The sequence below is a fragment of the Poromitra crassiceps genome (assembly GCF_964638095.1).
Source record: "Poromitra crassiceps genome assembly, chromosome: 7".
NCBI lineage: Eukaryota > Metazoa > Chordata > Actinopteri > Beryciformes > Melamphaidae > Poromitra > Poromitra crassiceps.
This window is the reverse complement of record NC_139628.1, coordinates 7,755,704-7,774,082: the sequence shown is the minus strand read 5'-3', so window position 1 is coordinate 7,774,082 and position 18,379 is coordinate 7,755,704. Positions and strand designations below refer to the sequence as shown.

Genomic DNA, 18,379 nt, shown 5'->3' with positions numbered 1-18,379 from the left:
ATTCGGGGTTCACTGTCTTGCCCAAGGACACTTCGACATGCGGACTGAGGAGCCGGGGATCGAACCACCAAGCTTCTGATTAGTGGACGACCCGCCCTACCTCCTGAGCCACAGTCGCCGCAGTGTGCATTGATATGACTGACGTGACCTGTGTGCATGTCCCTGGTCTGCTTGTAGTGTGTTATCCAAAAAAAAAGACAGCTGAATGCCGTGATTGACCCATCAGAATCGATAATTCAACCAGGCCCTGTAATAAAGAGAAGTAATAAGGAAAAGTAATCTATTACTTTTTGGAGTAGCAAGCACAGCATTGTCAGTGTGACACTTACTGTTGTCCTGGGGTTCAGGGTCCGGCTCCTCAGCACGCCGGTAGGGAACTCCATGGTTCATTGGCAAGAGCTCCAAGTCCTGCTCAGACCTGTGTGAAAAGACAATTCAATAGCTTCGTCACCAGAATGAAATGTTGGCAGTTTACGTTTCTGCAAAACCACAGATACGTTAAATGTCAACAAAATTGTAAATCAACTTTTACTAACCAAAACCATAACCCTAACCACACCACAATCAAGTTGTTTCATTTGGTCATGTTCAAAATGAACTTGAAACTCAGTGATGCTTTCAAATTAACCGACATTTTCAAATTATGCAACATATTTTTGAGTCAGTGGTTTTGCAGAAACTTAAACTGCCAACAGTTAATTCTGGCACCTGCAGCTGTGTTTCCCTCAACCACATTGCATGGCCATACAAATAAAAGTTGTAATTTGAGCACTGGATCACAACAACAAAGGGAAAGTCCAGACACCAACAGCAACCAAAAGTAGGCATATAAGATAACCTATACCACAGAAGCAAAGAGTCAAACTCATTTACCTGAGTTTGTTGCATTTGCGGTGCAGAGTGCACAAAGTGACGGGGATGACCAGCAGAAGGAGAAGGCCTCCGAGTACAACCACAGCGCTCAGCCATGTGCTGAAGCTGCTGTGTGTCAGCACAGGAATTGTCCCTGTAAGACACAGAGAAGAGAAACACACACACGCACGCACGCACACACACACACACACACACACACACACACACACACACACACACACACACACACACACACACACACACACACACACACACACACACATACACACACACACGCACACACACGTAGATTGTCAATACTAATTCATTGTCATCTACAGAGTGGCCCTCTTCCGATTTTGGGACTTAATCTTAATTAAGATCTAAATCTTAAAAAGGATTTAGTGAATTGAGACAACTGAATGTGAATGAGCTGAGTCATGCTAGTGGCTTGATGAGCAAAGGACAACCTCAAAAATAGTCAGTTTTTCACAACTAGGCTTGATTCCTAGGGTGGAGACTAGGGGTGGGGGAAAAAATCCATACACCATAGTATCGCCAAATATTTTGCCTGACAATATTGTATCGATATTTGGACGCCAAGTATCGATATTGAAAAAAAAAAAAAAAAAATTGCAGGCCATGCCATGCCAGGCCACAGGGCTGCTATAAAATTTGTATTTGGCTGGACCGAGAAAAATAAGATTTGTATCAAGATACTTTTTTTAAATACATAAAATACTTTTTTCTTTAATTTTATGTTATTTTATTCTCAAATTGACACATCCTTACCATTGACACAGGTTTAAACTGTGGAGGAAAAAAATGTGACATGTCTCTTCTACTCTTACCTCTGATTGGCTTACCCTCAGAACAAACTCAACTACAAATCAGAGGCAGAGTAGGGTGGGTCTTGAGTCAGACTTCACATCACTTCTTCGTCTAGTATGAAGCCTTGTATTGGTGGAAATTCCCCCAAAGATAAATTACTAATATAAATTGATGATTAGATATTGCATGCACTGGCCTATCTGCAAATGAAACGGTTTACTGCATATTCAAACCAGTGTATCATATTGTATGTATCAAGACACAACTAATTATCTTCTTAATTAAAATGGGCAAAGTGGGTGGCAGTGTGTGTGGCGGCAGTGTGGGTCATGATTGTGATGTCATCAGTGATGTCACTTGATCAATTGTGATGTCATCAGTGATGTCACTCGAGCCACTGATTGATCAACTGTGATGTTACTCAGGCAGTTGTGATGTCATCAGTGATGTCACTCGAGCAACTCTGATGTAGTATGAGCCGATGGCACACATTTGCACGATGGCACCAAGGTGGGTGGGCGGTGTCTGTCTGTCTGTCAGTCATGATTTTGGGAGCCCGTGGAGCCGGCGATTTCCATAACTGCAGCCATGGCGCATCATCTCCAGGGATACTGTTATGATGTCAGATATCTAGGGCTAAGATGGTCAAAGTTCCAAAACTTGAGGTTAACATGTAGAAATGCTGCCTGTAAGTCAAAAGCCCTCACAGAAGGTGATTAACAGCTGAAGTGAGGGAGAAATTAGCTGTGCTGAAAAACAGCTAAAACTGAAATGAAAGAACTGTAATGTGTTAGGCTACACAATAGGGTTGTGCGATGTCACCTAAATAACCATCGCGATGGTTCCACAGTGAAACATCGCGATGGACTTTGGCATCATCGTTGACGGGGGGTGGGGTTAATTAATGACTTATGAAGTCCATGTGGTGCCGTTTGGCTGCGCCACTGCAATGCACGTTCACGTTTACAACAGGACAGCTGAGCTCTACATGTCATGAGAGACCAGCTGGCTTGGATAGGCTACTACTACAGTACAGAGCCAGGCGATTCAAACAGTAGGCTATCACTACCAGCAATATTGAAAGGCGCAAAACAATCAAACGTTAATGTTACAGATCGTGACCAACAACGTGTGTGTGTTTAATTTAACTAGCTGGCAGAAAAGGGGCAGAATTACTGGTGGCTAATGTTAGATTTGTGTGGGCTCAGTTTTGAACCTAACATTAGGTTACGTTAAGGAGAGATAGAAGCACAGCAGCAGGCAGCCTACATAGTATGTAATGGAGAGAGTTCCTGGAAACAGGCGAGTTGAATTCACAGTTGAAGACTTGTAACATTACTCACATTGGGTTGAAAACAGGAAAGAACGTGAACTTAACAATTTCACAACACAACCGACTTCTGCTTATTTTATCTTCCTCTCCGCTTTACCACTTCTCTGAACTGGGGATAAGGTACGCTTTGCCGCTTGTTTAATGCCGCCTGTGCGTCCCCCGTGTGTCGCGGTTGAGTGGAGATAGCCTTTTTTATGATTAAATCTGCCAAATCTTTTATTCGAACAGAGTGTCAGAGGTCGATGGGGGTCGGCCCATCGACAATGGTCGATGCCATCGTCCATGGTGCCAACCCTAGTACACAAAGGAGAATACTGTCACAGAGGACTAAGAGATGATTTACCATCTAAGAAAACCAGAAAATTGCACATTTGATAAGCTGGAATCAGAGAATTAGGACATTTTCCTTACAGAAATGGCTCAAAATGATGAACAGATGATCAAAATAGGCAATTAATGTAATATTTGGCAATTAATTGATGGATTGACTAATTGTTGCAGCTCTTTATCAGTTTTTATAAAATGTATTTTTATGTATTTTCAAAATACAAAATACGTATTTGCATCTCAAATACATTTTTCAGACGAGTATTTTGTATTTGTATTGTGATACATTTTTTGAGCAAGTATTTGTAATTTGTATCAAAATACTTTATGATGTATTTTCGCTCATCTCTGACTGTAAGTAGACTGTAACAAACAGTTCAGTTTGTCAGGTGCATGCAACTATGACATGACTTTATGAAAGTTGGTCTGTCTACTTGTTACAACTACAATGTTGCTGCAATAAAATGGTTGAAGTCAGATGTACAGACTGGAAAATTGTTCTTATATAAACCAGATGTTGACAAAGTTTTCCTTTGGGGACATAATTTGCAGTTGAAAAAGTCAGAAATCGCAATATATCGAAATATCGCAACATTCAATATATCGCAATATTCAATATATCGCAATATCGGCGATATCGCAATATCGCAATACTATCGTATCGTGACTCAAGTATTGTTTTAGTATCGTATCGTGGGCATCTGGTGATTCCCAGCCCTAGTGGAGACTCTGGAGATGATGCGCCACTTGTCCTCTTCTCCCTACTTATACTCCCACCACTTAGCCTCAGCCAGATACCACCACACCGCCGCCAACTACAGACAGACACCGCAAATTTTAACTATATGCTAATATGAACTCCTATAGGCTCGCCTGCTGCGCAGCCTCGCCCGCCCTGCAGCTCGTCGAGCTGGCCCTGCAGCTCGCATACGCAGCTCGGCCGCTGCGTGGCCTCGCCCACCCTGCAGCTCGACCATTGTGCGGTACTGCATTCCTGTAGTACTCTATTTCAACACATTAGTTAGAGAATGTACAGATGTTGCTCATTTAGTTGGACAGTGCTGCTGCAGTGCTGCTGCCATAGTGGTAAAAGTGGGTGTTTTAGTTACTTGAATGTTTTCTTTGTTCTTAAGAAAAGCCCCACTGCTCCTGTGGTGTGGCAGTGAGTAGCTGCATAGTATACCTTTAACTTCCCTTATGAAGAGAAAAGACCAGGGGCTATATCTCCCCAAAAGCGCAAATTTTGCGCTTGCGCTCAGTGTGCGAACTATACTGTGGCTTTCGGGGGAGCCGACTTTTGTCACCTTGGGGGGGGGGGGGGGGGGGGGGTGCAGAGGGGCTCAAATTCATAAAAGGGCACTGCAGCGGAAATTTGAGGCAATTTGAAGGCCAATTTAGGGGTATAACTCATTTTAAATCAGCACGCTCAAAGACACGGATACAGCTCTTGTCGTGGTGTTCCACTTTTCTCTCCAAGAGAGAAAAGCGCGCTGCGCACACAGAGAGGGAGGGAGGGTGAGGGGGCACAGAAAGACGAAACGGGCGCACTGCTCTCCATACACACTGCATCCACAAGAACATGATATCTCTGTCCAACACTTTTATCCACTCCATGTCCCACTCACTGTGAAGTTCCTGACGCATTCCATCTCACAAACAGTCCTCCATATGCGGGAGGACTCGGAGGTAGGCTATTCCAGCTTCACGTCGTCACTTTTTCCACATCTGCGTTTGAAGTAGAAGCGACTTGTTGCTGTTCAACTGACGGCTGCTTCCATTTCTTCGTGAATGTAAAGTTTGTCAAACTGCCTTGTTTTCTTTTTGACATATTGCTGTTGTTTTAAATCTGACCTGCCCGCGTGAGTGACGTTTGATTTGCACCTGCGCCGCCACGCTTCGATGTGGTGATGATAAGAATAACATGCATGTCGGTATAGGGGCTTACAGTGAATTTGACAGTGATTGAGCACACTCTGAATCATACGATTAAAATAGCGTAATTTTACGCATTATTCACTATGAAGGTACAGAAAAAGAAATAGAAAATACATGGGGTAATATATATTAGTCAATAATTTAGAGACCCCCCCAAATTTCACAAGTCATGCTTTCAGGGGGTCTACTATTTCTTTAAGGGGAGCCAAAGCCCCCCCAGCTCCCCCGTAGTTCGCACCCTGCTTGCGCTCGTTTAACGCCGTGCGCAATGCAAATTGGGGGCGGACACAAGCACATGCCTGTGATAATTGTACTGGGCATTGGCTGCCACAAGCCAAAGCAAGCGTTTCAGCGCTGAAATGTGGGGATGGATGGCATTATCCTATTGTCAACAGCGCGTAAATACTTTGCACTAAGAGCTTTGAAAATTACCTTTTATGCGCAAATACCTCGCTGCTGGGAGCGCACCGTAATCTCCGCGCAGCGCAGAGCAGTGCAAAAAAGAATTCCTTTTGGATATGTCATTACGCACAGCCTTGCCACGCCAATACATCCAATTATGCTGCTCAAATTGGGTATTAGCAGATAATTCAGTGAGGCAATCAACTATAACTCACTGAGAAACTTTTATCACATCGCAAAGAGGGAAATGAATTGAAAAAACTTGTTGGACAATCGACATAGGCTATTTACCTTCATAACTCGGAGGGTCATTGGCACCACAGAGGATCTGTCAATAAGCTCTCTCTGTCCTTGCACGAGTGAGTACACTATTACGCATGGAGAGAATTACAGCATATTGCATGCCTCGCGCAAACAGCCTTTGCGAGACGGGAATCTGATTGGTTTTGATTGACGTAATGCCCATGATTGCCTGGCCACACCCGTGAATAATTCTGGTAGTTAAGACCGCCCAAATCCCGTTTGCGCAGGCATTTGGGGGCGCAGATGATTTTGGCACGGCTCTAATTTGCGTCTGCGACACGTGCCCGTGAACGTTTCCGAATGCCCGCCGAGAATTGCATCCCCAACATATTTCGGGGCTGTTTTAACTTAGAAATCAGGGAGGTCACGTCTACCAGACAATTATATCACTTTTAAACAGTTACATTTCTGTATAAATCATTACAATATGCTCCCGTGATGTGGGGATGCTGCCGGCGCTGGGGTGCAAAACTCGCCATAACACCTGGACAGCTGGCGCATGGCGGACTGCTATCTTCCCTGCCTTAAGGCACGTGCAAGCGCTAATAGGGGATAGCGCCTGTCGGCAGATAGGGCCCCAGGTATTAGTGTCTGTCTCATAGTGATATCGCGAGTCAGTCACATATAAGATGGCACATGATTATTTCCAGTAAAGTCAGTGTTTCTTACTGGTGCAGGCCAGGGCATGAGCTTCAGCGGGCAGGCGCTCGTACTCCTGTAGACAGTCACACCTCTCCGATCCCTCCCTGTCTGTCCTGCTATTGGCTGGGCACAGCTGGCATCCTCCACTCTCATTGGCTGGTTTGTAGTAGCCCATCCTACAGGCTGGGCAAATGGTGATACATTGGTTAGATTACTGTAAACAATGAGAGGACTGATGGCTTCTATGTGTTGTGTTGTCAGTTGCTTGATTTGAGAGAGACGTTTTATATTTAAGCAATAGATCATGACAGGCCGTGGTATATGCTCATTACCACACATAAGGGTCGTACAGGTGTGATATAATGAGCATATATCACGGTCTGAAGTGATCTATTGCTTTTATAAAACGGTTACCAAGTATGGCAATATGAAAATTATTATTATTATTATTATTATTATTATTATTTAAATGTCTTAAATCAGTGTTTAAAAAATGAAGCATGAAATGAGGCCTCTGGTTCAGGTCCAAACAGCTCGCCTTTTTCTTTTCACGCTTCACACAGTGAGTGGCTCTAACTGTGCTATATTGACTGTGGTATATGCTCAATATACCACAGCTGTGAGCCAATCAGATTGCTTGATTTGAGAGAGCCGTTTTATAATTAAGCAATATAGCATGAGAGCCAGTGTGTTGTAGCAAATATATCCCGCTGATCAGCTGTTATAACTGCTGAGCAGCGGGATATATGCCACAACACACGCAGCTCGAGTGCTATATTGCTTTTATAGTATGATAATATAATAATAATACTATAAGTCCGACTGGCATGGCCTTCTGATAGAGTCAGTTGAAACACTACTGTAAGGCGGGACCCCAAGAACGTGCGGGTGATTTGATTGGATCGTTCTGGAGACTGAAGTTGACATTGGCCAATCCTGGCGCTTGCTGAGAAGCTGAGAGCTTTCTGGAAAGCCCGACACGCAGCTCGAGTGCAGCGCTGCATTCTCAGCGCTTGCTGAGAAGCTGAGAGCTTTCTGCAAAGCCCGACACCAACTAACGTTACGGGGTTAAATGCGGGGTTAAATGCGGGGTTAACAGCCTTTTTTTTGCAAAGAAGACATTAGCCCGCGTCTATTCTTGTACAAAACATAATTTTCTGCGAAGTATTAGTAAAGATCGATTCACAAGGATCTGACAGCTGTCTCCGCCATTTGTTTTTTCTACATTGTCATTTGAGGTAACCAAAGCCTTTTAGTAAGAGAGTTGCCATGGCAACTCATAACCCATGGCCATGGGTTATGAGAGTGGGTTACGGGATTTATACAATGGCTGTGAACCAATCAGATTGCTTGATTTGAGAGAGCCGTTTTATAATGCAGAATGTTTGATTGGTGCGCATAAGAAGAAACAAAACAAAAACAAAACAAAAGGATTATAGCTGCTGCAATGGGGTGAGTCGGGCCAGGTGTGTGTGTGTGTGTGTGTGTGTGTGTGTGTGTGTGTGTGTGTGTGTGTGTGTGTGTGTGCGCGCACCGCTCTGTGTGTGTGTCAGAGAGAGAGAGAGAGAGAGAGAGAGAGAGAGAGAGTCAGGCGGGGCTTTTTGAGGAAGTAGAGGAAGAAGGAGAAGAATGCAAAAGAGGAAGAAGAAGGGAGGAGGGAGAGGAAAAATAGGAAGAGGAGGAAGCCAAACGAGAAATGCACAAGCCGGTCTCATGAAAGTTTGTGCCAGTCACAAAACTGTCATCAATTGAATGGTGTACATGGACATGGGTGGGTGGTCCTGTGGTAGCGTCCTCTCTTTGCAACTTCCTCATCATGAGGGAGCTGGTCCGAGCATCACAGTGTCCCGATGTTTTTCACCTATTTTCCTGGCATGTCCCCGTTTGTAGTAGCCTGGTAAACCAGCCGGTCACGTGAACTCACATTTAATTTTGTCCTACCAGACCGTCTGGCCTCCAGCCCTGTGAGGGTGATTGCAGAAATTACAAAGCGCTCTAGCCAATCAGCGACCCGCCTCGTAGTTGACATCGTAAACCGGCCAATCAGGAACGCTGCTGGCATTCTGAAGGAATGGAAGTCCACCTCTTCACCTCCTTTGCAATTGTGGTTGATGGACATGATCTCTGTTATACAGATGGAGAGGCTCAGGTTCCTGAGAACCAACCAAATTATTTGGGACAGGAGTCTATCTGTCATCCAACTCTGCTCAATCAACAGCAGACACCAGCTGATCCAGTTTAAAGTCACTCACCAACTTCACTATTCCAAGTCTAGGTTGCACAGGATCTACCCTTCTGTCTCACCACTATGTGATAGGTGTCAAGGGTCAGAGGGTACACTGTCACACGCTTTTTGGTTTTGCTCTTCACTGTCCAGATTCTGGGCCAAAATATTTGACTGGTACTCTAAGGCCTATGGGATAACCCTTCAGCCGGAGGCGGAACTCTGACGCAGGGGACGGCGGTCGCAAAGAGACTCATTTTGAAAGAATGGAAGTCCCACTCTCCACCTTTTCGTGTGTGGCTTGCGGACATGGTGTCGGTTGTGCGTATGGAGAGACTCGGGTTCCTGAGGACCAACTCACTTAGGAAGTTCTCAATTATTTGGGATCCGTTCCTTGCCTACTTTAATGAGATTAGAAATGATGAATAACTCACCCGCTAACCTCTCATGGACTCCTTGCACAGGATTTTATGTACAGCATCCCTTACAAGCACTTAAGCACCTTATGCGACTGGTAGCGGGGTCCACCCGCTATGCCGACCACCTGCTATGCCGACCACCCGCAATGCCGACCTTAGGTTTAGGCGTGGGGGTGGGAGAGGTTAGGTTTTGGGTTAGGGTCTGGGGGAGGTTAGGTTTAGGCATGGCATGGGGGAGGTTAGGTTTGGCGTGGGGGCTGGGAGAGGTTAGGTTTTGGGTTAGGGTCTGGGGGAGGTTAGGTTTAGGCATGGGGGGAGGTTAAGTTTGGCGTGGGGGCTGGGAGAGGTATAGCTCCACCGACACGCTGCACGCCGCCTCGCTCAGCTGGTTCTGCTTGTGGGCTATCGGCATTGCGACCTGTCGGCACTGCGGCCTGTCGGCACATAGACGCGGCACCCTGGTAGCATCATATTGTAATGTTGGTATGTTTGTTTTTCTTTGTATATGTTTGTGTCTGATTTAGTTTTGCTTTTGTTTGTTCTGAAAATTATAAAATATTGGAGAAAAAAAAAAGTCTAGCGATCTGGGACCCGTTTCTAGCCTACCTCGATGAGGTTAGGGGGCGACGGGTGACTCGCCTGGCTGGTTTCTCATGGACCCCTCGCGCGGGATCCCATGTACATTTCTCATAAGCACATAATGCACCTTATGTGGCTGGTAGCACCATGTTGTAATATTTAGTGTTGATGATGTTTCTTTGTTTGGGGCGGCTGTATAGCTCAGGAGGTAGAGCGGGTCGTCCATTAATCGCTTTGGATAAAATAAGTCGGTGGTTCGATTCCCGCCTCCTCCAGTCTGCATGTCGAAGTGTCCTTGGGGAAGATACTGAACCCCAAATTGCTCCCGATGGTGTGCCAGCACCCTGCGTGGCAGCCTGCCGCCATCGGTGTGTGAATGGGTGAATGTACCTACTGACTGTAAAGCGCTTTGGATAAAAGTGCTATATAAATGCAGGCCATTTACCATATGTTTGTATGTTTTTTCTTTCTTTTCTTTCCCTGTGCCTGAGCCTGTTTGTTTTGTCTTGTTTGTGTACAGTAGTGCTCTATTAATCATTTTAAAATAAAATATTGGAAAAAAATTACATTACATTACTGTTGGCAAAACAGTAATGGCTGCCTCCGTGCTTGTCCACCTCAAGCAGTAACGTCAACGTCCGTCGAGTTTAAACATCCATAAAGTGCAGCTATTGCAGAAATAGACCCAATAACAAAAATTAAACAAGTACACGAGTTATGCAACAGCGGAGTTTCTCGGCAGAAAATATATTTATGCTGTTCTCTCGAGTGGATTTGGGTTTGACTGGATCCAACGCTGATGGGCTGAAGGAGTTGTCTGTCAAGGCAACTACACCCACCTAACTCCCGCCCACTGCAAAGACTGGGTGACCGCTTCAGGCCAGACGGGAACGAAGAACGAAATGAAATGTGAGTTCACGTGACCGGCTGGTTTACCAGGCTACCTTTTTGGGGACTGCCCCCTAGTCCGATCCCTCACGAGTCCGATACCTCACGAGTCCGACACCTCATGGTTTTGGGTTAGGGTCTGGGGAAGGTTAGGTTTAGGCGTGGGGGTGGGAGAGGTTAGGTTTTGGGTTAGGGTCTGGGGGAGGTTAGGTTTAGGCGTGGGGGTGGGAGAGGTTAGGTTTTGGGTTAGGGTCTGGGGGAAGTTAGCCTCTTTTTTCGGACTCGTGAGGTGTCGGACTCGTGAGGTATCGGACTCGTGCCATGGCACCACTTTTTTAACCCCCTACCCAACCCCTAACCCCAACTGCAACCAACTTGTTTTAGCTGCCTAACCGTAACCCTAACATACCAAATGGTTTTACTTCCTCTTTTCCAGAGTAGCAAGAAGAGCAGGTGTGGCATAATACGTCCTGACTGTCGCATACTACATTTTGTGCTGACTGTCATGGGAAAAAAGAGACCTGGACCACCTTGAACTATCTGCACTTCATTAGAAAAGCGACTTATTCCTTCAACTATTAACAAATGCTGCTCCTTCCTTTTTAAAGGTCTTAGCTGATACACAGTTGATTTCACTACTGTTGACAACAGTACTATTGTAAATCGCTTTGGGTAAAAGCATCTGCTAAATGACATAATGTAACATAATGTAATTTCATGTAATATTGGCAAATACAAGAGACCACTATTAGGACCAATAAATGCCTCAGTAACAGCCAATACAAATTAATCTAGAAGAAAATGTCATGACGCGCATAACTCATATTGAAAACATACGAAGAGTGAAAGGAACTCTCAAAGTGCAGATCAGACGTACGTATGAAATGTATGGAAAACATGCAGTGGAAAAATCATCTCATTTCCATACCTTGACAGGTACCATTCACACGTTGATGCCCAGGTCCACAGACACACGCACCCTGCAGTGGACCCCATACTCCGTCCACACGGCAGTCCCTCACAGGCTGAGAAAGCTCCACAGCCCCCGGCACACAGGAGCCGTTCTGGGGCCCCGACCCGGCCGCGGCCCCCTCCAACCTGGCCAGGTCACCCACAACATCGGGGCACCTCCTGTAGTACAGTCTGATAGAGGCTACCAGCACACAAGTCCCCGAGTAGGACAAGCCAAGATGGAAGCCCCTCTGAAGGACTGAGCGCAGGTGGAGAGCCAGACTGCGGTTCAGGTAGCCAGAGGTTTGGTCTAGGCGGACTGTATCAGGGAAAGGCCTGGACGTTTGGAGTTGAAGAACGTCGCGACCATTTGGAAACCTGGTGAGGGGCGTGTCTGAGTTTATCAGGTGAACCTGTAGCAGGGTTGGGGAGGCACAGAATACATGTATTTAGAATACAGTATTTACAATACTAGCGGTGACGCCAAATAAAATAGTCGATGATTCGTTCGAAGGAGCCTGATTTGACTCAGTCGAATAGTTGCAAATTGTGGTTATGAAACGAGGATCATTCTACTCCCACTATATGGGGGTGCTGAATGTCTGATTTTACATAATTGCTGGGTTTCTCCCAATGCATCGTGATATTATATATATACCGGTATATATATATATATATATATATATATATATATATATATATATAGCCTCTGTGTATATCTACTATCTTATTCTAGTATAATACTTAAGGGACAATTAAATAAATCAAGCAAGCTCATGCCAATGGATTTTATGATTGCCAGATAGTCTTATAAAAAATATTTATACATAGTATAGAATACTCGAAAAGTCATGTTGTACAGTCAAAGGAGGTTGGTAGTCTGCCTTTGCGGACTTTCCTTACCCAGAGATCTTTTATAGCTTCCAGTATAGCTGTGCTAAATAAACAATGAAGACATAATAACAATAATCTTACAACAATAAACTTTGTGAGCAAATATTTGTTATATCAGTCATAACTGTTTGTATTGTGTTGTATTGTACTGTACTGTACAGTATTGTATTCTATCTTGTCTGACTGCCACAGATGCAAAAATAATTTCCAAAAGCACAATAAACGAGACTATCAAATCCGATTCTACTGACAGAATTGAGTGAGTTGGGGACAGCCCTATAAAATATGAGTAACTGTATTCCATTACAGTTACAGTTTAAATCGGTATTATGGCGGTATTAAGTTGTAGTAACACTACGCGCGCTTGATGGCTAGGCATGTACATATGCAGCGCAGCGGCCGAATATATGTATATATATATACATGCGCGATTATACGTTGGTGCACTGGCTGCACGTGCAACCCCTAGTGGCCAGATGATTTTCTTTTTTTTTTATACAGGGGGAGTCTCACTGAGAGCAATGCTCTCTTTTTCAGGAGTGCCCTGTTCAGAATTTGTTGTCATATCCTACTATAGCATTCAGTGTCTCCTATAGTTACCTATTTGTGGAGGTACACCACAATAGATTTTGAGCACCACAAATAGATTTTGACTGCCACATATTAATTTCAAGTAGTTGACTGAAAACACCTGCTTTAGGAGCCCACTAGATGGTGCTCTGAGGCCCACCAGTGGGCCACGGTTCAGTGGTTGGGAAACACTATCATGCAGATAGAATAGGCTATATAAGGAAACAATTATTTTTTCATCACTGTAAAGCCACAGCATACTGAAGAGGATATTAATGTGATGTGTGTAGTTCTTCATATCTACTAGACTCTTCATTTTGCTCTCAGAGTGCCCCAGATTAATGCATTTTATTTAAAAATTTACAAAATTTCTTTATGCAGGGGGGGGGCACAGCCCCCCTGGAGACCCCCCTATCGGAGTAATATTGACTTCTGGGTGGTGGAACCCCTGTTTGGAAGGTCTAGAATCGCCAATGTATATATATACTGTATATATATACTATATGAAATTGTAACGCCTTATATTACTTAGTTACTGAAAAAGTAATCCGATTACAGTAACACGTTACGCGTTACTGCCCAACACTGCCTACCCAAACACTGCCTGCCACACACCACGAGACAATGTCAGAGGAGAGACACAGCAGGACTCTGTCAGGAAAGTGTTTTTGACATAAAGAACACTTTACTGACAAAATATGCTGAAGAACATCACAACATCACATCAGTGCACGTCACAACCACATTGCCCTCACGTCTGTGTACATTCAGAGTGACCCATGACAAATGGGCTCAGCAAAATGATCTTGAAAAAATTAATCCAAATTATTTAGAATAATGTTACTTAACTTGAGTAATGTAATGAAATGCATCAGAAATTACATTTAGGGCATGTATTCAGTGATCTGTAAAGGAATACATTTTGAAAAGTAACCCTCCCAACACTGACCTGTAGTGGTATTGACATACTGGACGGTGGCTCCTCTTCCTGGGTAAATACAATGTCCAGCAGTAGGTGGTGGGCGCCTTTACGCTGGAACCACTGGCTTAGAACAGTTCTGCGTCTGCCTCTGCTTCCGTGTTTGCAAGCCTGGTAGACAGGTACTGCAGTCTCAGACCCCAGGATCATCCTCACTTCACCCCACTGTGGTGAGAGAGAAAATGGAGAAACACATCACTAAAAAGCTAGTCTCACTTGCCAGACTTCCCTCCCTGCCGGGAGAGAAGTCTGGCTGCATGGAAACAGGCTGCTGGCAGGGGCGGACTGTGTGGGTGTAGAGTTGGTTTGCACCCTGTTTCGTGGTCCGGTTTGTGAAAAACAATGATGAGATGTTGTATAAGGCCTGTTGAGATGTTGTATAACCAGGTTGCTCAACCACAGTTTGTCGTCAATATGTTTTTGGGAAAATATGGTCATTCATCAAATTGATGTTCCATAAGATTGGGAAATAACACTGAAGGCCGAAAAATTATGTTTGGAGGATCATCTCCGGAGACTCCGAACATCTCAGAGACTGTGTCTCTGAACATTGAGCAATATTCTGTTGACTGGTTTTGTCCTGAAGCAGTAGAGCCAGGTGACGATGACACGATGAGCTAAGTGACATTCTTGCCAGGAAAATGTGTTTTGACTGACCAAGAGTGTATAAAACAGGGCTTCACTAAGACACTGTTGGGGGGCTTTTACACACATGCGTCGCCTTCTGTGAGAGCATCCTTCTGCTCTCACAGAATCTATCATCTGTATCATGCTACTTTTTGAGAATAAACCTAACTTTGGAGAAACGATACTGGACTGACTTCTCATTTGAAGAACATTGCATTTCATACAGATAAACCATATTAGGGTTTTCATGTTTTGTTTTGAGAAGAGGGGGCAGGAGCTCAGGAGTGGAGCTGCCCGGTTACAGTTAGGCCGTGTCAGGAATTTAATACCCGACAACTGGGATCATAATTCAGGCCGGGCATTAGATACCAAGCAGGCCAGGCCGATACGGGCCGACGCGTGTGCCAAAAATGTGGGCCGTTTGAAGCCCAATTTGGGTCGTTTGAAGCCAGATTTGGGCCGTTTGAAGCCCAATTTGGGCCGTCTAAAGCCCAATTTGGGCCGTTTGAAGCCGGATTTGGGCTGTTTGAAGCCCAATTTGGGCCATTTGAAGCCCAATTTGGGTCGTTTGAAGCCCGATTTGGGCCGTTTGAAGCCAGATTTGGGCCAGGCCAGGCCACCGGGCATTTGCCCAACGTGTCCGATTATGCAGCCCGCGCCTGGCTGCTGGTATAAGCTCTGCATTGGTGCCGACCATTTCAATCTGCAGTTGAAGAAAAATCCCTTTCCGCTCCCTGCAAGCTCTGCCATTGGCTCCAACCCGCTCTGACTGACCGGCTGCGACCGTATATGGATTTCCTTTCCGCTCCCTCTGTGATGAATCTGTCTATCTCAAATGCCTCTGCCGCTGTGCGTGTCCAAAACAAACATTGGTAAATGGTCTGCATTTATATAGCGCTTTTATCCAAAGCGCTTTACAATGAGTAGATAGTCTACATTCACCCATTCATACACCGATGGCAGCAGGCTGCCACGCAGGGTGCCTACACACCATTGGGAGCAAAGAGGGTTAAGTGTCTTGCCCAAGGACACAACGACAGCAGCTGGGAGGGAGCGGGGATCGAACCGCCAACCCTTGCATCATTGGCCGACCCGCTCTACCTCCTGAGCTAAAGCCGCCCCTTAATAACATTGCCAACTTGCTCCCTTCTAATATACTAGGCATCACACGCTCGATTCCTAACCTCACCCGCTGCGTGGGCTCGCCTGTCCTGCAGCTCGCATTCACAGCTCGGCCGCTGCTTGGCCTTGCCCGCAGCTCGGCTGCTGTGTGGCCTTACCTGCACTATTTGCGCATGTACAATGTCTCCCTCTCTCTCTCCCCCTCTCTCTCTCCCTCAGTCTCTCCCCCCTCTCTCTCCCTCCCTCTCCTCCTCTCCCTCTCCTCAGTCTCTCGCCCACTCTCCCTCAGTCTATCTCGTGACTTTGTGTGTGGGTGTGTGTGTGTGTGTGTGTGTGTGTGTGTGTGTGTGTGTTTGTGTGTGTGTGAGTTAATTGGTGACATCACTGATGATGTCATCAGTGGGACAGACAGACAGACAGACAGAGCCCCAGCTCCCATTTATATAGACGGTTTTAACTTGACAACAAAAACATTCTAAATTGAACCCCCGCTCACTTCCTGTTGCAGTGTTTGCTATGGACATAAAAGAAAAAAAAACATTCAAGTGCACGACTGACCATTCCGTGAAAACCGTCTATACAGCTGAGCGGCGAAAACAAAAGTAACGATGTCAAGTGAATATTTCTGCAGTTTGCCGAATGCTGAGAAAAAGGAAGTGCTGTGGGGTTGCGCTCTGGTGAAAACCGTCTATACTGAATGAATATATATATATATATATATATATATATCAGTTATTACACTATGCATGCCACAAGTGTTATTATAATGAAATAAAGACATGTCATCATCAAAGACTTACATCATCCCGTGGGTCAGATGTCCATTTCAGTTTGGTCTCTTTGACAGAATGGAACAGCTCCACTGTACAGAGGAAAGAGTTGAGAAAGTCATCACTGTTTTTCTCTTGAGTCACATTGGACTTTTTCTCTTTCGTGTGTAACTTGGTGGAAAAATGGAATGCACTTTGGAAACCAAACCACTGTCCTCTATCTGCCTTATTGACAGTAAACAGCTGATAGCACCATCACATGAACACAGTCATAACAAGTACAGTATGAACACATTTGACTCCGGCTTGCGTTGCACTCAAAGTACTCACACATACAGTACATAAAGAAATCATAAGAATATGCAAGGCAACTTGTTTTTATATAGGCATCTACAGTAGCACTTGTTAGTCAAGTCAAACAGCCCTGAACACTCACCCTCCTCTGCCGGAGATTTCACAATGCAGCCCACTAACCAGACCCACATCCACAATAGGGGACAAACAGGCCACATTGTTCGAATGCAGGCAACTCCCACGTTCTCAAATATCTAGAAATCCATGCTACTGTCAGTCCACTGCTGCCATGCACAAGGCTGTCTGCAGGCTCCTCAGAGGTTCAGGCAGGTTCCAAGACAGTCTGTTTACTTCTCCTTCTGATCTGGACCAGAGGAATGTCTGCTCTGAGCCGTGACCCCCCACCCCCCAAATCTCCGCCCCTGCCTGTGACTAACTAGCCTCAGGGTGAGAGATCTTCTTTACAACTACAAGTGAAGTGGTAGAGTTGCGGTTTGTTATGCTTAAATATTCAGGGAAAAGACTGGCCATCGGGACTACTGGGAGACTTCCCGGTGGGCCGCTCTCTACTCTATAAACAGACTGTTATGGGTGTGAAATGCACAGCTGAACATTAGCTGGGATTTCAGTCAAAGTGATCTAGTGACAAAAGTCCAGGATTACCCAATAAGTCTCATTTCTTCTTTCTTCTTCCCACATCTATTTCTGTTTTCTTAAAATAAAACATTCGAAAAGAGCTGACACCATACTTTGACCAAATGTCAAGTGTCAGCTCTTTTCGGATATTCTTTTCTTAGATAGAATATAACCATAAAGCACACTATGGAATAGTATTATCAAAACATAACCATTCGTATACTTTTAGATTAAGATTCAAGAATTAAATTAAATGAAATGAAATGAAATGAACACCCTTTTCCCACAATTTCTGTTGTTGACTTGACCGCACTATAGGTGCAGCCCTACAAACATGAATGTCGAGTATTATGTTTGCTTCAGTCGGTGCATGCGTAGCCCCTTTCAAGACAACTGTGTTCTCAAACTGTTTCACATCAAGGACCCCTAAACCGACACAGATTTGACCACCGACCCCCAGTTGATAAGATGTCGTCCCAGGGTCCCCAATGTCAGTGAATATGAGTGTTGGTTACCTTTTTTTGAGCAGTCGGTTACAGACCCCAGACCCCCCTAGGCTCTAGTCTAAGGTGTACCCACCACAGTCTCATTAAATCCTGTGTGAAACAATGTACATAATCAAACAAGTAAAAAAAAAAAAACGCTTATTTATTTCTTATTTATTTATTTCTTATTTATTTATTTCTTATTTATTTATAGGAGCTTGACTGAGAGGGTGCGCTCGCATAATGTAATGACAGACACTTGTAATGTGAACTTAATATTTAGACTGAAAACATAAAATGAGCACAAACAAATCAT

General features: G+C 44.8%; 1 protein-coding gene across 1 annotated transcript in view; it reads right to left on the bottom strand.

Annotated features, from left to right (window-relative positions):
- LOC310780191 (ephrin type-A receptor 5-like) overlaps window positions 1-17,173 on the bottom strand; it is a 54,865-nt gene extending 37,692 nt beyond the window's left edge. The window contains exons 1-7 of the mRNA XM_083640767.1: window positions 17,085-17,173; window positions 16,679-16,740; window positions 14,100-14,294; window positions 11,664-12,099; window positions 6,653-6,808; window positions 874-1,006; window positions 330-418 (exon numbers count right to left, since the gene is read on the bottom strand). Coding sequence (XP_083496893.1) covers window positions 330-418; window positions 874-1,006; window positions 6,653-6,808; window positions 11,664-12,099; window positions 14,100-14,294; window positions 16,679-16,740; window positions 17,085-17,160 — 1,147 coding nt within the window. The 5' untranslated portion in view covers window positions 17,161-17,173. The remainder of the gene's footprint in view (window positions 1-329; window positions 419-873; window positions 1,007-6,652; window positions 6,809-11,663; window positions 12,100-14,099; window positions 14,295-16,678; window positions 16,741-17,084) is intronic.
- Window positions 17,174-18,379: the final 1,206 nt, after the last annotated feature.